Source organism: Melanotaenia boesemani, chromosome 18 (genome assembly GCF_017639745.1).
Source record: "Melanotaenia boesemani isolate fMelBoe1 chromosome 18, fMelBoe1.pri, whole genome shotgun sequence".
Taxonomy (NCBI): domain Eukaryota; kingdom Metazoa; phylum Chordata; class Actinopteri; order Atheriniformes; family Melanotaeniidae; genus Melanotaenia; species Melanotaenia boesemani.
In genome coordinates this window covers 13,543,778-13,564,220 of record NC_055699.1, presented here as the reverse complement: position 1 = coordinate 13,564,220, position 20,443 = coordinate 13,543,778, and the positions used below count along the sequence as shown (strand labels likewise).

Genomic DNA, 20,443 nt, shown 5'->3' with positions numbered 1-20,443 from the left:
CTTACAATACACATGACTATTAACTGAACAACATGCTGTCCTTATTGATTCATACTTTCTACAAAGATGTTTTATGAACCTGTAAACTGGTTATTCATTTGCTGTGGGGATTGATTTCACTGTAGCCAAAAAGAATAGAGTTCAATATGACGCAAAGGGACCGTGATTTTTAGCAATCAAAAGTCCAGATGGTTTTACTTCCTTGTGTTTCTGTAGTAAAATTTCTGTGTTATTCCTCTTGGAACTTTTACAGTATCAACAATAGAAAAGAAAAAGCATGACAAAGCTGCATAGGAAGGGAAATGAGTCTAATTTGTTTTTTTTAACTCTGGACTCACATGATCGTTTATGACTGAATTATGGTCACGAGTCATAAGATTTCAGTTTGGCTTTGAAGTGTATCCTGTTCTCCCAATGAAATCATCTCATCATCTGCAGTGCCAGATCATCTCTTTCACACCTGCGGTAACAGCAGCGAGCCACAACCGACACAGAAGTTGCCTCAAGTCCAGCCGAAAGATGGTAGATTTATTACACTCTGAAACCTATTACATGCCAGTGGGCCTCAAGGCTCTGCATCAAAGAAATGTGATATATAGTGGTTGAGATCGGTATATCAGAGCCACATCAAGCATATCACACATATGCACTGTCTCATCATGAGTAATCCAGAGAGATGAATAGACAACATGTGGAGTTATTTATCATTTTCAGGAGTCCTGGTGGACCTAACATGAGAGGTTTTTAGACCATAAGCTACAGAAGCAAAGGCATATCGTGAGTGATGAATACATGAGTGTGACAGATTCAAGAGCTTGGATGAGACTTTACATTTAAAGATTTAACCTGCAGAGGAAGATGCATTTAGGTGTTTGTGCAGAATATACTCACAAAGTACAAGAAGCAACGTCCAATTTCATGATGAGCGTGAGGGTCGGGCTGCAGCAGCTCCTCCACCATGGACAGGAAGTCTTTGTGAACAGCAAGAATCTCCTCGATATTGGAAAATAAAACCTGAAGGAGGGAGAAAAACAAGCAATTTAGAGCAAATATGTTGGCGTTTACATTCTGCCCCCTCCTCAGTTGCAGATCTTAAATCAATACTTTGGCATATGCTGTTTTTTGTGGTTAGTGGTGCTAGACAAATGAATGCCTGAAGCCACAGAAAAAAGAATGAGGTTTCTTTGTAACTAGCCCCTGTCAGAAAATGCTTTGATATTTGTATTTGAAATACTATTAGAGATATTTTAACAGAAAAGCTAAAAAAAAAAAAAAGAAAGAAAACCACATTTTTAAGAGCTCGTGGATGTAGGCTTGACTTTTACCGTCATTTATGTCATTCTTGTGGCAATATTAAAGGACAAAACATACATAAAATGCTGGAGGAAAACAAGAGACAGTGAAATAAAAATCAAAGCATAAAAACCAGAGCTCTTTTATGGGTTTTCTGGGACTAAAATAATATAAGTAAAATAAGTGATACAAAGCAAACTGAAAAAGAAATCTGGACAAGTGTGATTGCTGTGTTTCCATTCTGGAGGACTGGATGTCTTTCAGCTCCTCTGCAACATTGCACCCGTAATAACCCCCTGCTATCTGAGGCCCTCTCTGCACAGCATGTTCCCAAACAAAACATAGCATGAGAGGACATATTCCAAAACATAGGACGTGCAGTAAATATCCACTGAATGCGTGTTTACCTACAAAAGTAAGCAGAAATACTTCCACTGTGAAGGAGCATCCTTTATTATCCTCCAGCCGGAATCATTTATAAATAGATTATATTTGCAGCTGCTTCCTGCATTGCCCACTGTTTCTTTTTCCATTCAGAACTTGGCTATTTTAGGTTGAAACAAGAGTTTATTTGGCTTCCAGTGTCATTTCCGAAGTTTTCATGGATCAGGTTACCTAAGGAAAATTACCCTGACTGTATTTTTCAAGTCTGAATTATATAGTTGTATACCTCACAAGCTGCCACTCTCACCTTAACCGTTTCCTCTGTGATGTTCTTGTCGATTTTGGTGGCTGCATACTGGTTGAGGCGATGTAGAAACACCTGAAGTGGAGTGGAAAAAAAAGGAAAAGTAGAAGTTAACACATATGAAGTGGCCCCAGGATTGAATTACTTTCAGCCATCCGATCGCTGGTGCTTGAAAAAGTCCGAACAGAGAGGTAGATTTGAGGCTTTTGTGTGCAGCTGCAACACTTTGCAGCCACAGCAAATTGGCAACCCTCACAATTGACACCTGATATTCTGAAAACACAATCTTTGTACTGTAGAGGACAGAAAAAAACTATGATTGCAGTGCATTGTATTTCAAAGGTGGCGTTAAGTGGCTATAGCTGGCGAGGCCATCAGTGTGTGAACTGACTCTGATGGAAAGCGCTCTAACTTTTCTTTAGTCCCTCAGGATGCTGGTTCCCAGGCTGCTTCACTGCACAAAACCCTCCACAATCCATTTAATGCTTCAGGGCACTTTCTAAGTGTGGAAAATTAAGAAGGTGAGCTTCAAATGTTTTTTTAAAATCTGACCAAAAAGAAATGAGTCATTTCCAAAAGCTCTGCCTCCAGGAGAGCTTTTAAAGAAGAGAACATCCCTCAACAGATAATACACATAAATTTTTGTTTAAATGTGAAAGAGCTAGAGTGTGATCTGGCAGACAGAAATTAATCTTCAGCTTTATTCAACAGTATCACATTTTAATTTTAATATATTTCTGTAGAAGCACTTTACTTCAGGAGAGCTGCCATGAAAAATCAATTATGACGAAGACAAGACAGAAAAGCCAATAACTCAAAACCTTTCCTTGATTGAACCAGATGTTAAACAAAGACACCATCTCTAATATTTATATTGCCAACACGCCTGAACAAGAGCAAGTTAAACATCAGTAAAAAGAAATGTCTTGAGGAAAAGATGGCAAATATGTATTTGCTTAATAGCACTAAAAGCAAGAACTCAAGTAAATGTGAAAAAAAAGGTAAATTAAGCAGACTTTCTGCAAAAAAATAAAAAATAAAATAAACTAAAAACTTAAAAGCCATCACTAACATACATAGCAAGAAAGGTAAATTACCAAAAAGGTGATGCAAAACATGGCAGGTGAACAGCATGACAACATCTAGCCTTTGCATCTATGCAAAAGCCCTAATCTAAGTAAATCAAAGGCCTGTCACAGATCACACATTTCCTCACACAGAGCCGATCTAACATGACAGACGGTGCAACAGACACAGCAGGCAGCAGAACAAAACAACAGAATCTGAAGCGGATGTTTCACTAGCACAAATGCTCATTTTATAGTGCTGCAAACCAACAACAGCAACACATGACTGACATGATCAAACAAACTGCCTACAATCAATGTAAGCACAAAAAGAAGTTAAACCTGTCTCTGCGTTAAGCCTTAACCATTGACATTCCTTTGCAGCCCCACTGAGGCCCACAATGCCATTTGTCAACCGCTGGAGTCGGCCACCAGGCAGCTTGACCTAAGCAAACTAACATAATACATCCAAAAAGCCTGTAAACAGGTTACTTTAATGAGTAGACAAGCCAAGAATTATCCCCTGACACCAACATCTAAAGGGTCAATTGAAAGTTTACTTTGATTGATTGTGAACAGATGGTGAGAAAATTGTGCTAATTCAGTAGTAAAGATCTTGCTAATTCACAACTTCTCTTAACTTTTGTAAGAAAACAAGTTGATATGAATAAAATGACTGATATAATCTTAATTACATTGTATTTATGTCAAGCAGCACTTCAAAAGGAGCTGCACAAGCAAATGCATGAATCTAGGTTTGTGGCTGGAAAAAGCGCGCCGAGATAATCAGTCTCTTTGTTGTGGGGCAGCTCCACACTGATTACCATTCTGTGGCTGCCTTGCCTCGTAACTCTGTCGCTCACAAGCATTAGCATCTGATTAGCAAGTCTAATATGTACAAACACTAAGCAGAATTCGACAGAACCTTGCAACGACCTGATAGGGCTTACAATATTTAAACTAATCTGATCAAAAGCTGTGTTAATTTTAAGACAACATCCTCCTAATGTTGATGAATTATACAAAATATTGGGTGGTCAGGAAGTCCACCTTTTCAGTTTTAAAGACAAAGAAACAGCTTTTACATCTGCAAAACCTAATTATACTGTACACCTACAGCCATGAGGGACTGAACTGGAATACTATAAAGGATCCACACTACAGACGCTTATCTGATGTAAACAGCTTGAGAAAAAAGTGGCATAGTGGAGTTCAAGGAGTCTCAATTGTGTTCAAAATTTAAGAATGTTGCAAACAGAGGTGCTGTTATAAAATTCAAAACATCTTTCATGTAGTTTTACAAGTCTACAACACAGAAAACACAAATAAACTGTCTGAAGTGTAGCTTGTTATTCTTTGAATATTGTATGTTCAAGACTTGAATTTGTTGATCACATCTCTTCTGAAGTGACTTCCAAGACAACCTTGTTTATTAACTGCTGTAACAATTCCATGGTCAGTGAATGGGAAGCTGACTGACTGGAGTTTATGTATACAGTAACCGTACACCAGAAATTTGGGGGTACCTAACAGCACTGCATAAGTCTACCAGAAGCCTGTAATAAATAATAACCTATGATAAAATATATGAATCCAGATTTGTAATTTGGTGCTAATGGAACAACTCCAAAGCTTGTTTCTTGATTGCATCACAAAGCAGAGCTTGTGTTTTGTGGAGTGCAAGATAGTGCTGGCAGTTCTGTCTGAAAGGATAGCAATTACAAAGTTTGAAAGATTGCATTCAAGTTGCATTTAATTTTATGACAATTCTTAAACAGAAGCATGGACAGGGGCTGGAAGCTCAGCTGTGATTGTTTTTTTTTTTTTTTCAACTTGCAACCCTGGAGGAAGATGGTGGAAAGTGTTGAATTAACACTCCCACCATCTTCCTCCAGGGTTGCTCTTTGTCCCCTCAATTCATGACAACAACTGAATTCCATTTTTCTCTCTCTGGATGTGGTTTCCAGCAGGAATGTATCAACTCTGGGCAGTAGCCACAACTGAATCACACTTCAGTCCATTCAGTCCATTTAAAGCTTTGCAAAATGTGAGATCTATGACAGACTGAGTCATAACTTTGTTGAAAAAAAGAGATATCTTTATTTATACATCTTCTTATACCCAGTAACATATTTTGGGGATGCTTGGTAACATTTTATTGGCAAAGCATGTACATTTTATAAGTTTACATATAAACTCATTCTCCTCCCTGAGCCGCCACCTTATCGTGGTGGAGGAGTTTGTGCGTCCTGACGATCCTAGCGGCTATGTTGTCGGGGGCCCATGCCCCTGGTAGGGTCACCAATGTCAAACAGGTGTCTAGGGGAGGGACCAGACGAAATGCGGCTCAAATCACCCCTATGATGATGAGAAAGCAAGGTCCAAGGTTTCCCTTGCCCGGACGTGGGTCACTGGGGCCCCCCTCTGGAGCCAGGCCAGGAGGTGGGGCAAGGAAGCGAGCGCCTGGTGGCCGGGCCTTTGCCCATGGGGCCCAGTCCGGCTCAGCCCGAAAGGGTGACATGGGCCTCTCCTCCTGTGGGCTCACCACCTGCAGGAGGGGCCATAGGGGTCGGGTGCATTGGGAGCTGGGCGGCTGCCAGAGACGGGGACCCTGGCGGTCTGATCCTTGGCTGCAAAAGCTAGCTCTAGGGACGTGGAATGTCACCTCTCTGGCGGGGAAGGAGCCTGAGCTGGTGCGCAAGGTTGAGCGGTTCCAGCTAGATATAGTTGGACTCACCTTGATGCACGGCTTGGGCTCTGGAACCACTGTCCTTGAGAAGGGCTGGACCCTCTTCCATTCTGGAGTTGCTCCCAGTGAGAGGCGCCAAGCAGGTGTGGACATGCTCATTGCCCCCCGATTTGGCGCCTGTACGTTGGGGTTTACTCCGGTGGACGAAAGGGTAGCCTCCCTCTGCCTTGGGGTGAGGGGACGGGCCCTGACTGTTGTTTGTGCTTATGCACCAAATAGCAGTTCAGAGTACCCACCCTTTCTGGAGTCCTTGGAGGGGTGCTGGAGAGCTCTCCTTCCAGGGACTCCCTCGTTCCTCGTTCTGCTGGGGGACGTCAATGCTCACGTGGGCGATGACAGTGAGACCTGGAGGGGCGTGACTGGGAGGAACGGCCCCCCTGAATCTAAATCTGAGTGGTGTTTTGTTGTTGGACTTCTGTGCTCATCATGGACTGTCCATAATGAACACCTTGTTCAGACATAAGAGTGTCCACATGTGCACTTGGCACCAGGACACTCTAGGCCGCAGTTCTATGATCGAATTTGTAGTCGTGTCGTCGGACTTGCGGCTGCATGTTCTGGACACTCGGGTGAAGAGAGGGGCAGAGCTGTCAACTGATCACCACCTGGTGGTGAGTTGGTTCAGATGGTGGGGGAGGATGCCGGTCAGGCCTGGCAGACCCAAGCGTGTTGTGAGGGTCTGCTGGGAACGTCTGGCAGAGTCCCCTGTCAGAAAGAGTTTCAACTCCCATCTCTGGCAGAGCTTCAACCATGTCCCAGGTGAGGCGGGGGACATTGAGTCCGAATGGGCTGTGTTCCGTGCCTCTGTTGTCAAGGCGGCCAGCCGCAGTTGTGGCCGTAAGGTCGTCGGTGCCTGTTGTGGTGGTAACTTACAAAATAAACTAAATACATGTTAGATTTGTAAAGCGAACCTTGTGTACCACGGAAGTACGTCTGCAATGCTCGAACATTTAAAGAGGAGGCACGTCGGACTTAACAACCTTATGCAAAATTTCAAAGCTGAAAGTGAAATAAGATCCATTTATAATAATCATGAGATAAATAATCCGATTGGTTGACTAGTCGTTTTAATAGTAGGTGATTAATCGACCATCAGAATAGTCATTAGTTGCAGCTCTATTTACAGTACATGTTTTGCCAATTACATTTTCTCTTTAAGGAAGAGGAGTGGGGACAATTACTCTTTTCCTAACATTGATCTTGTACTGTGTCAGCAGCTTACAACACAGACATAAACCTTTCTAAGACAGTCATTTTGTTCCCTGAGGCCCAGGTATAAACACCTGGATTGTAATTGTGATAGCCGAAAAGAAAGACTACACATTAAAACCCCATTAAAGTTTTCATTATTCCACAGAGCACATGGGCCAATAACTGCATGTGGCCTTATATGCCATTAATCAACAACAGCCCACAAGCTGTGGGCTATAATAAAGAAGTGGACGTGGTAATCATGGCTGTGCTGCCTCATGCAGTATTGTTCTGGTTTTTAAAAAAAAAAAAAAAAAAAAAAAAAAAGATAATAACCTATTTTTGCCATCACATTATCAGGTTCTCACTGCTGATGTTCAGGGCTTCATACTCCAGACACAGTATGACTGAAACTGTCTCCGTCTTGAGTGACAGCTCAATCAATAAGTCTAGTTTGCAGAAATATGCTCCCTGACCAGGAGGCGGGCTGCTGAAATTACTCCCTGCATCCTCTGGAGTTTAGTGTCATATCAGAAAGGAGAAGGGCAAACCAACTGACCAGAGGGCCAACCTGGTTCAGGACATTTTGTGAATGGATGTTATGTAATGCCGCTCTCCCGGCATCACTCCCCCAGACTGGAAAGATACAATCAGCGGAAGACTACCCCCTCCTCCTTGCAAATGTTTACCTCTTTGTCAATGAAACAGATGAATCACCACAAGAGCAGTTTGGCAAAAACAAGAGAACAGTTGCTTCCTCAAAAAAGTAAACTAGCAATGACATCACAATAGGACATTAAGAAGGGGACATTCTTTCGCTTCAAAATACAGTCTGTATACAGTCAAAAGCTGCATCACATGTACTTGAACCGGAGAAAGGCTGCAGGAAACGTAAGGTGAGAGGAAAGGAAGCAAAGGAAAAGGAGGACATGCTGATGGTGAGCATCTATCACTGCATGTTGGGATGTGATTAGCAAAAGATGCAAGAAGTAGCTGCTTCCATTCTGCAGAGAGCAAACCTCAAACATCTGCTTATGCATTCAAGTCATTCAAGAGCTGATACACAAGTGGGCAGGAACATGGGTGAGTGTGACATATTACATGCACCACAACCCTTTTAGATTCTTTTGAATAAACAGCCAAACACCAGGCTATTACTTAAAATGGTGACACAGCTTTAGTGAAACACATCTGTCAGTGAAGTTTTAAGATTTCTGCATGGTTAAACTTCTTTTTCTGGTTTGCAGGATCTGTTGTTCACAACAGAAAAAAAGGTCCACAGTTCATTGGCACTGTCCATCAGTATAAACTGTCACATTAGGAGAACAAACAGGCCTTTCCCGGACCCCTATTAGAGCAAATGCCACTTTTGTCTACTGACAGTTCACTGATTTGCTTTGTTGTCAGTACGCTGGCAAACACACACACATATAGACATCCCATGTGTGCAATTTGTTTGCTGTTTTATGGAAAAAAAATAATAAAAACAAATAAATAAATAAAATGAAACCTGTTTTTCTATAAAGAAATCCTTTCTTGTTTAATATTTTAAAAAAAAGAAGAAAAGACAAAGGCCATTCAAAGCTGGAGACAGACACACAGCCTGTACACAACAAAGCCCAATAGAGTGAATCACCAGACTGTGTTAATGAGCAAAGCTTCACAAAGAGTGTTTTGAGAACATGTTTTTGTTGTGTGTGTGAGTATTTCTTTATCATCTATCCTTCCACCAGAGACTGCAAGAGTACATTATAGACACCAGGTAGCAGGTAAAAAGCAGTTCAGTGCCCTTAGGCAACAAGTGCACCTGAGCCACTAAATGTGCTTTTTAGAAAAAGGCAGTAGAGATGGAAAGGGAGGAGACAGAAGAAATAATCAGATAGGGAAGAAGTATAGAGGGGAAAAAGAGGCCTTTTTCAACAACTGTGCAGGGAAGATATGGTAGCTTTATTACATGCACACTGGACCTTGTTTTTAAGCCAGAGTTTAGCATTGCAGGGTTCAATCTTCTGTCCATCAGCTTCCCCTAAAAATTGAACAGAGACAGAGAGCATGCTGGGAGACATCCGAAAACAGAGAAAAGACTCTTTGTAGTGATGCCCTCCTAAAAGCCAGGACCCTGCTGGCTCCAATAGGTCCCAATGGCACCTCCCTGTCACTCTTGGTTCCCCATCTCAATAATACTCAACTAGTTTCCCTAAACTGACCTGCCTATCTCGATTTAAAATATATACAGGAAACATATTATGAAGCAAGACAGTTATGCTAACATTTCAACCTTGAGAGATGCTATTGGGCTTGTTTGTGGGAGAAAAAAACATACAGTGCAATATGAAAGGTTTAGAAATTACTGTTATGTTATAAATGTTATGAATAATCTGGTTTGCTCTTTGAAGCATTACTAAGAATTCATTATTAACCATGAAGTTTAGAAAAATTCTTTTCTTTGATGTTACAGCTGCTTTTTTCTCTGATACTTCACCCAATATATTCAAAGCAACTGGAACGAAGAAGTTTATCTAATGAATATGTCTGTGTCCAATGTCTGTGACTGAGTCCTGGTGAGAGCTGCCAGTACTGTTGACACTGGAGTGAAATGAGCACATGTGCATGAAATGATGCTTGCAGAAAGTGGGTCTGGTCAATTTCATCCATTGTGGTTCTACAAGTGTAGAAAATCTTCCACAAATTAGGAAAACACCTTTTTAAAGCGTAAGCTGGATATGATGTGTGAAGACTAGCCTCCAGTAGATGAGAGGAAGTCTTTAAAGACTATGTCCCCCAATCTCAATGTGCAGCCAAGCATCCCATCACCCACTGATTTGCTGGCAATTCCCAACAGGGCCACACACCAACACACAGTATTGATCTCCAAGATGACTGAGCAGTACTGTCAGTCTCCTAATCCATGGCACACTCCCAACCATGACTGTCACACACCCCAATTGTTCATCTGATTTAAGGCTTTCAGACCATCTGCACAAGGGCCCCCTGCCATCCATTTCAGCAGGCCCTGGCAAGGAAAAATTAAATCAGCAGAGTCAGAACCAGCACTGTAAGTGAAGAACTAAATAATAACAGTAAATGCAACTGTCCAGAGTATAGCCACCCGGACAAACGGCACTTCCTGCCAGGCCTGTGCCCATCACGGCCTCATTATTGTGCAAGATTAAAACAACAAGCACTACGTGAAGCAGAAGCCATTATTTCTTAATGTTGTAATGGAAGGTTCCCCTCTAAAAGATGAAGAGTAATCCAAAATATGCCCCGTGGTCTGATGTAAAAGGCTAGACTTTCAGCCTCAGTTTATGGTAATTTTTCATTTAGTTATCGTTTCCCTAAAATAGACTGCAGAAACTGGCTTTAGGGAAAAGAGGCCTAGACAGCAGGCAGTTAAAAAAAAAAAAAAAAAGCAAAAGCTCCATAATGAAAGAAAAGAAATAAGGAAATGGAAAGGATGTCTGCATACAGAGCATGGTCAGACACAGAGAGACCCTTATCTAACATTTCGGGCGTCTACTATTCAACTGCTTAATTAGATAATTTGGAGTGAAGTTGAATGCCCCATCATGTCTGGTTGGACAGCTGCTGAACCCTGGCATTAGGGCTGGACCGAGATCATGGAAAGAGTGTGTTTTCGTCACTTAGCAATACATGCAAGCATAAGACATTAAGTTACATAACCATTGAGACAGTTCACGATGACATTAAACCAAGTCCTAGGGGGTATTCCAGAACGGAGGTTTAACAAATCCTGTGATAGAGCCTGTGCTCGAAGTTGTTAAATCCACTGACATCTTAACCTGCATTGTTGGTTCCAAAACATTGGCTATGAAGTCGCTAACTGTGTTGGTTAAGTCAAACCTATGAAAACCATCCCCTATTGAGCCCTGAAATCCTGATGAAAATAACCAAAAAAGTAAAGCTGTTTAGTGTAGGTTAACATAGCCAGCTAAAGCAGTAAACTTGCTTTTTGGTAATACCCCCTGGAAATAACTTCAATGATCTATAACTGATTTATTATTTTTGTTAACCATGTCTTCAGACTACTGATCTGAACATAACTAAGGAAGTGTTAATCAAAGCAAAGCGTGTGAGCTAAAACACACAGGCCCCTTGTAATGATGACCCTCTCACACCTCATGAACATCCTGACAAGTATTTACCACGGTTCTACTTGTCGCGTGCAGACACCATGTGACCAGGCAGCTGGCACCAGACAAATCAAAGGCCTCCTTCTCCTCTGGGCACAGACAACAAACACCACCTCCACCTCCTGAACTGGAGCCACTCAGTGGGTTTATTACTGCCCTATCGCACAATGCAGCAAAGCGCCACATAGTTAAGTGGGCATCTGTAGCCGTGACACTGCTTTCCATACCCCAGCTGAAAGAGCAGGAGAGGTATGTGTTTAAGCAGGAAAACAAGCTCACAATGTAAAGACAGGGAGGTCCAGGAAGGAAGGAAATCCTGCTTGAAAAATGGCCTCGGAAACAAAAGCTAAAGCACTCTCTCCTGTGTAAAAACCTGCAAGAGAGGACAGAGAAAATTTGTCCAGAACAACAGTAATCTATGCAACTACACCAGAGTATAAGAATTTATGCATAAGTCCCTCTAAGTTCCCACATTCCCAAGCATTTTAAGGACTGAATCTTTCTTTTATAAAGTTTAATGGTGAAAAACAGCATGTAAAAGACACATCAACTCCCAACACAGAAGAACAAGCCAAAGTTTTAACTGGCATACAAAGCTGATGCAAAACTCTCTGCAGGAGGATTCCCTTGTTGCCAAGTTTATTCTCACCATAATCCATCTCCAGGTTTTCAAAAAGCAAATGTACAATTTACACTTAAACAAGTTTGTGCACAAATAAATTGCTAAATGCATTTAATTATCGTGCATATGCAAGATTTTAACGCCACCAAATAACCATTCCCCACAGTATAGTCACCAAGAGAGAGAATCCCTTTTTTATATATTTATATATAAAATGAGGAAAACAGAAAGAGGTGAAGAAGTGAAAGGTACATCCTTGTTGAAAACATGAAATGTAGGGCAATCATGAAATGGCAGCAGTGTGAAATTAAAATGCAAGTGAGCCACTTCATTAGTTCAGAGGCCTCATGGGAGACATAAGAGAGACACCACTCGTATTCTCCAGAGAAAATCCAATTAAAAAGAGTCGAGAAAAAAATATATCCTTTCACCTCTACTTTCCGTTTACTCTTTGCAAATACAAGTGGAATATGCCTAAGTTGGGACAGATATTCATTTAACTTTGCTATTATTAGTTCATTTTTTGCTTACTTATAAAGAGAACCATGTAGCTCTAACCTTAAAGGTAACTGTACTGCCTCTGTTAATATATAGTGGTTCAGCCACCCCGCTAGGGAGGGCTGAATAGTAACATAATAATTAAAAAGAGAAAAATGGAAAATATATGTTTCCTCTCAGACAAAGTGGTGAGAAACAAAAGAAAAGAAGTGGTGTATGTTCATTTTCAACTAGATTGTGTTGCATCTTTGCCTAAATACTAACATTAACTAGTTTATAACTTTTGGCTTAATCAAAAGCAAAGGATGATTTCACAAAAAAAAAACAGAACTAATCACTTAATACATGCAGACTGCCCAAATGCTAGACATCCCCAACATGGTCATATAAGGAGGAATAAAAGAATTGCCACCACACACTTCTAGTGGGGTATAAAACACAACAGGGGTTTAAGGCCTCTCTGTTTTTGTGAAGTATGTACAGGCTTTTAGTTTCATGTAAAATTGTGAATATCAGCCTTGGTTTGCTTTACATCCTTAAATGATTCAGACATCCAGTTTTCTTTGTTTTTATTATTTTTTTGTTTTTTAAAAGGAAAAACTGGAGACTAAAAATGTCAAACCACAAACAAACAGATGACATCACAACAGCTACATCTATCTTTTAAATCTATTCAGTTTATGTTAAATCCCAGCTTGGTGGGCTGAGTTTAGAGAAGTAAGGGTTTTATCGTAAATGAAATGAATGAATGAAAAATACTTTATTAATCCCTTTGCAGGGAAATTCATGAAACCACCAAAACTAAAAGTAGATGATCTGTCTGCAAGCCACTCTAGACAGGTCTTATCCAGACTTCAAGGGTAAAGCAAATAAAGCCAATGCACCAAACAGATAGCAGATTCACATTCAATTCTATCATCACTTCATGTGTCTTGCATCTGACTTTGATGTGAAGGTGACTACCCACTGTCTAATTATGGATATGGATATGGTTTGATTTGATTCAATCTTTTGGGCTATTAGCCTTGCTTTTTCTTAAAAAATATGGATGATCCCAAAATAAAACACATTAAAAGTTTTTTTTCCCCATCATGAAATTTGTCTGAGAAATAATTTTAGATAAATACATATTCTAGAGAACAGGATCTTTATCAAAGAAACCAGGTGTTTCCAACATTTGAATGAACGCAAAATATAGGAATCACCAATTTAGCCTGGATCTGAGCAGCCACAGTATGATTTACTTTCTATATGAAATTATTTTCAAATGAAGAAAATAGCTCAAGTTTAGATCACTGCAGGATTTAATGATAAATGGCTTAGTGTTATTTAGGCACCAGCTTAGATGTTGCATGGTAGTAACACATCTGTCCATCTCTGTGGGACCCTGCTCTCGTGCTTCCTGATCCAAATATTAATATTAAATGATAGTCTGCTATCCTTATTGTGAACATTGGTCTTTCTGGCACTTTTACTCAAATATGTTGCTGGTGATTCCCAACTACAAAAATAGAACAAACAAGAAACTGCAGGAATTATAAGGTTTAGATGCCCATAAAACTGCACTCCCATAATGCACTAAAGAAAGAGCTGACTACTCCACTGAGTCACAATAAAAATTGCATTCTGTAAAGAGGATAAGTATGAGGTAAGCAACAACATTATGGGATAGTGATCTGTTCTAAAAAAAAAGTAAGTAATTAAGGAATAAAGACAAGAGCAATCAAGGCAGCAGGAGGAGACTGATCTCTTCAGAATCCCTTATCACAAAATGCTGTCCATTATAGATGGGACATTAAATGATCATTGCCAGGCTCTGCGCAGAGCACTCAGCTTCAGTCTTGTAACCTCCCAGTTCACCATCATCACATTTAGAATCTACTCAAGCTTGGTAGAGTCTGTACATGACTCTACACACTCACATATACTACTAAAAATGAAAAAAAGTTTCATTATATCAAAAATATTCTGCCCTTGTTTCCATCATGCAAGACAAAACTCTGCCACGACATCTACAGAGTAACAGACGGGAAAGGGGGTAGGAAAACGAGCCCGTAACCTTCAGGATCATCTGCAGCATGTCCAGAGGATATGAGCCGTCTCACCCCCCACCCTTCCCAACCTCAACCTGACCCCCGTCAGGACTGCCCAGTGGTCGTATGTTATGAGCAAAAGCCCAACAGCCTCTGCTACTGTGGTGACTATTCATCCAGGATGTAAACAAAGCCAAGTCCTGAGAGAGAGAAGTGGAACATCCAAATGCAAATACACACAAACAGGGTTGAGCTGAGCACCTGGGTCTCTAAGAGTCTGTAAAATGCTGCGTCTCTGTTTTCTCCATTAGGCCTGATTTTTCCGACTTCCTGCAACGACGTTTCAGAAATGATACAACTCATTTTAAGTGAACAATTGACTGACAAATCTTCCAAATCAAACCCAGGAATTCAAACTGAGTAAGTTCTATTTGAAAAACCGGGAAACTTACATCTCGTATACATGATTTCATGAATTTCATCTTTTGATGTTTAATAGTTTTTCCTAAAAGACTGACATAAAGGATTCTGCAGCTTTACAATCTCTAAGACCACATCTCTTTAGTTGCAATTGATTCAAAGGATTAAATATATTTTAAACATTACACTCAGATTACAGAGGCTTTTGTTGGAGGAGGAGGGCAGCAGCTAAGGGACCACTTAACGTACTGTACTGCAGAGCTCTTTGGAATATATTAATAATAACTTGTGGCACAGATCTCCCTCCAGAATCCGAACGTCTCTCTTCTCAGCTTAATGTGCAAGCCAATGGCTTTCAGTGTCTTTGAGAATGTTTTTTTCTTTTAGAGTGGGAGCTGAAAAAATTGTAAGTGCATCATTATAGTGTCTGTTTACATTATGTCTTGATTTTTTTCCTTTTTATTGCACTATTGCAAAAAATGTCATTTTACTGGCTCCTATCTTTCCAAGATAAACAGCAGTGTCCACTGCCGCCCACTATAAAAATCTATAATTGTTCATTATGTAAGAAAGGAAAGAGATATATCAGCTTCCCTGGAGCCTTCCTTTTACTGTGAGAATACTGTGGAAGTTGGTATGTGCAGAATAAAAGGTGATCCAAATCCAGAGGAAATTCAAGGAAAGTCAACTTTAGATTTCCCACCACTGACACCTTCAAGATGCAATCTGCATATTTTCCCAGAAGAGAGGCGACATTGGCACAATAGGTTGAGACTATCCTCAGACAAAATCGCCCCAATCATCTGTTGTTTTCCAGTACCTTAATACTAAAGTAGGCCTTATGGGGCATTGTGTTTAGGTCCCACAGATCAGCAGCAACAATCTCTGCTCTTCAGTTCAACTTTGCCAACTGACCGGAGCCTCATTGTTCTGCAGCATTTCCTAACCTCAGAGGAATTCCTCCTCCAGGAAATATGGTTTACAAGAGAAGGCACCAAGCCCAGCAAATCACAGAGACCACCCCTCTACTCTTCACCCTTCAGGCAATATCTATCGTGTGATCTGCCGTACACATTTCCCCCTTCACCCCTCTGGCAACATTCAGCCAGCTCCTCTCCGTGCTGGAACTCAGAATCCCCTGGATCAAGCCACCCAAGAGTCACACAGAGGAGGGAGAGAGGAGGGGTGCATTGTGACCTCCAGACACAGAAACTTGTGTTTGTAACTGGCTGCAGTTTAGTAAAGGGGGGGAGGTAAGTTTGTGATTCTGTGATTAGATGAAAGTCTTCAATATGACCCCTCTCCACAGTAGAGCCAGTCTTTGATCATCCTTAGTGCCTTCCACAATGCTCACCAGGATATTTAAGAAGATACAGCAGCAGATAAGAATGACCCTTTGTCTCTTGTGTGATAACTTCTTTATCATTATCCTCATCCAGCTGTATCAGCCATAACCCACAACTAAAGCAATAAGCTATCTTTCACAGTTAGATCTTAATCCCATGCTTCCATCCCAACATTCCCAGCCAGAGCAAAAAGGCCTTGCAAAGATCAGTCACCTCTGAAATGAAAACCAGTTCCAGCACAACAGGGGAGATAAAGGAGGGGTGGTTGCATTCCCCCAAAACCCCCATCTCTAGGACAGAGGACACATTCCCTCATGTAATCTCCTGGGATAGAGCTCCATCCCCTCTCTGGTTCCTTTGCCCCTCCATTGGAAACATCTGGTGGCAGAGGATCAGGGCGGCCGCAGTCATACTGTACATGCAGTCTGGGAAATATCACGACACAGCCATCCGTCTGCATCTCTTCCCTGCAAAGTTTAACTACTTACATACAAGCCACACAGCAGCACAGCAGTCTAACTGTTCACAGCATTCTGCTTTCAACACTTTCCCTCCCTCTTGTCTTTTAAGTTCAGTGATATTTTACATAACGGCATCAAGCTGAGAGCAGATGACTCATGTGATGCAGCAACCAGGTGTTATCCCAACTGTGAAACTGGAGATGTGCTGCTAGTGCTGGTGGTTTTCATTTGCATCCACCTGTCTTGTCTTTGGCAGGACTCAGGCCATATGGATTTGATGAGATGTGAAATGCTCTCCTGTGTGTTTATATGCAACATGTAATTATGATGTGGAGTTGTAATGCTGGGTTGAAAAGTTTTTTTTTTTTTATCCAATATCACATATGTGAGGCTGACAGCCTTAACAGGTGTCCAAACCATATTATTATTATCTTTGACTTTTGTCTGCTTTATTTATAACACTATATAACTTTGTGAAACTAAACAATTTATGTGCATGTGAAATCACATTAGTTCCATATGAGTATCAAACATCCCATGAGCAGGCTGAGAAGGGGATTAGACATGACACTGGCTGTGCAATTCCTCTTTGAGACTGTTCTTCCAATTTCACACTTGCAAGCAGAAAGGGTAATATCTCCATCAGTAGGGTGTGTTCACGAAGTGTTGCAGACAACTCCGTTAATTGTTAATAGACATCCAGCTAGCACAACTGCGAGGCTTGAAGAGGAGAACCTGACACACTTTTAGTGGTCTTCCTCTTGCTCTGCAGGCTGATGCATCATGCATACTAAGCAGGCTGGATGTTTTTAGTTATTTATATTAGAGAAAGGGAGGGTTTGTGAGTAAAAATGCACGTTGAGAGGATTTGAACTTTTCTGACACTCACCGAGAGAAACTCTAGCGTCCCAACATAGTCGCGTTCAGTCTTTAAAAGTTCATTTAAGACGCACACCCGCAGCCGGAGCTGTTTCTCCAAGTCCCTCCCGCTTTCAGCTCTGTGCTCACTTCTGCTCTCCTCTGTCATTGTAAGTATTTTTTTCAAGGAAAGAAATAGGTATTCCCTTCAGCGGACCACACTTTCACATCAGACACGAAGGATAAAAGTTCGCAGCATGGTCACAAAACTCCAGGAGCAACCGGTGCCCGCGTCCACGAAAGGCGGAAAATACTGTAAATATGAACGTGAAAGAGAAGGTGACCGTTTAAAAAAAGTTACACTGCAGTGAGAGGCTGCTTCACATAGATGGTGTGACTGGGCTGCAAGCAACAGCCGGACTCAAATCAAAGTTGCGTCCATGTGACTCCTTAAACCCTCATCCTGCGCCAGCCTCCCGACGGCGTTAAGGACCAGCTGTCAAGTTAGCCATGAAACACAACAGCAACTTCCGGCTGTTCTTTTCAAAATAAAGACGCGACAACTGCTTTGGAGAAAAACGATACGTGTATTGAAAAGACTTGCAGGAAATTCACTGTATACTCAATAGCTTTCTGTGAGAATTGTGTTTTTTAATTCAAAGTAACATTTGTCTGTTTCTGGGAGTATTATTAACTAAACACAAAAAGAATGGAGACTAGTGTTTAGGAGATTATTTCTCCCCTTTAATAATATGAATGAAAACCTGATTAGTTTAATTTTTTACTTATAAGGATCATGCTTCTCTTGAATCAGCAATACAGCTAAAGATGTGGGTAAACCCCCCCCCCCCCCCCCCCCCAAAAAAAATGAGCCAAAATCCCCTGTAATTTTTGTTTTGAGTGACTTGGCTGATCAATTGCACTCTCTCATAGTAAAAAAAAGAAAAAATACATATTGACCATTTCTACACTTTATTCAGTTTACACTGTTGCTGGTCACCAACATTTGTTGAGTCAGAACCTAAGCTCTGAAGAAGCTCCTCTGGTTGAGAGTAAAACTCTTCAAAAAGCTAAACCCACTCCAGCTGACTTAAATCAGTTGATGTTAGATACCATGACCTGGCTGAAAGAGAACCTTCACCTACATTAACCTGGTCACATTTTGCCTTGTAATTCCATTCCATTTCTCAACAAGGAGTTCTTGAAGGTCAACCATTTCTGACTATTGGTCATTCTAGCATGTACAGCACACCCGGTTGGGTTTACATCTGTACTCACAGCAGCCAACTTCATCCTCATTTATTCTGGAAGTACTGTGATGATCCTGGCTCTGTGGGGAAGAGCATTGTCATCCTGGAGGATAAAGTTAGATCCCAGATTCTGGAGATATGGCATTGCCACAGAAGCTCATTCTAATGTCCGTCTATCATTAAGGTGCCAGTCAGGTTCCAATCATACATCTGTGATCGACATACACCTGGCAGTGCCCGAATCTAAAAACAAAAGTGAATACCAACAGGAGAATATTACAGGGGAATTTTGGCACATGTTGTGGGCCTCTACCCATACATTTAGCTTTGTTGCTCATTCCACAGAAGCAAGATCCTTACAAGTTATACCAAGCTGTAAATGTGACTAATTGGGCTTACCGACAATGTATAACACAACATCATTTGGTATTATTAAAGGGGAGAAATAATCAACCAAACACAAATTTTCTGATTTTGTAAACTTTAACCAAAAGGAAAATATTAGTAAAACATAAATAAATAAAATATATTTGGGGGATTTTATGATTAACCTTATTAAAACGCTTCTAGAGTCCCCTGAAATGTCATGAAACTCTGAGATTGAGGAATAGTGATGTCACTGCAAAAGTTAACCATGCAAGGTAATTGTATCTTTTAATGACTTCAGTTGCTGTTTTTGTCCTTGCAGTAAAGTGCTGCAGCTGCTTAATGGAGAAATGAATTGCAATCATAAAACGTTTACTTATACCATTAAGATGTAGATGAGCTTTCTACTCTTGCATAATGAAAAATGAACTGCACACCCCAACACACAAGCAGTTATTGAAATGATTTGTCATGGCAACAAGAAAACAGCAAGTGAAGAAAAAGCTGAATTATTAAAAACCTGCACGCTGCTTCTGGACTTGCCATAGAAAACACTGACATGATGCAAGCAGAGCTCACTATGTCCAGTGTGCATCGTATGCATTTACATGTTTGCTGTCTTTTCAGGCTCTCTCCTTCTGCACATTCAGGTTGAAATGAAATGGTGGTTCATTATAAAGGTTGTATTATGCTTGGGTTTTCCTTTTTGGCTTCACTGTGTTATAGCCCTTCTGTGTCTTTGAAAGTTCTGCAGAGTCAGGAAACCTTAAGTCCACACCAAAGACAGTATTGTCCCCCCCCTCAAAAAACACCAAGATATCTGACACACCTCATTCTCAGATCAGTTCTTTCTTCTTTTACTAGATGACATCATCATGAAACAAATATATATTATCTGCCTGGTTGCTTACATCCCACACCTTAACCAATTCCTTAAGAGCAGAGTGAGACTGCTATGTCTGAATGAGCAAACCAGTGCTTTGCCATCACAATTTGCAGCAGCAATCATACTAAATCACACTTGAGTATTAACAGTACAGTGTGTAAGAATTACTGACATGTAATGGTAAAGATGGGCATAGAAATTTTGTGTGGATGGTGACCATGAGTGGCCAAAATTCTTCCAGACATAGACATATTTTCATCTGCAAGATGATCCAGTGGCCTCAGGCGCAGTGATGACTGCACTATAGGTAACTACTTCAAAATTGCGTACATGTGTACTGTCTTCTTTTATGGGCATTTTAATTTGTTACTTATCCTAAACGGTGCTCTAGCCCCCATCAAACTAAGCCAGTTCTGCAGTACTTCTGCAGGCAATGAAAACATTAGTTATTTTTTAAAAGTGATTGGATACTAATAGAAACAGTTTTTGATGATACATAAAATATTTCTGACCTTGATCTTTGATTTTGTTGCATGCTGCATGTTTAATGTGTAACTGTCA

General features: G+C 40.8%; 1 protein-coding gene across 1 annotated transcript in view; it reads right to left on the bottom strand.

The window, feature by feature from the left end:
- The window catches only part of prex2 (phosphatidylinositol-3,4,5-trisphosphate-dependent Rac exchange factor 2), a 92,970-nt gene extending 75,105 nt beyond the window's left edge, over positions 1-17,865 (bottom strand). The window contains exons 1-3 of the mRNA XM_041968578.1: positions 17,412-17,865; positions 1,985-2,056; positions 892-1,014 (exon numbers count right to left, since the gene is read on the bottom strand). Coding sequence (XP_041824512.1) covers positions 892-1,014; positions 1,985-2,056; positions 17,412-17,549 — 333 coding nt within the window. The 5' untranslated portion in view covers positions 17,550-17,865. The remainder of the gene's footprint in view (positions 1-891; positions 1,015-1,984; positions 2,057-17,411) is intronic.
- Positions 17,866-20,443: the final 2,578 nt, after the last annotated feature.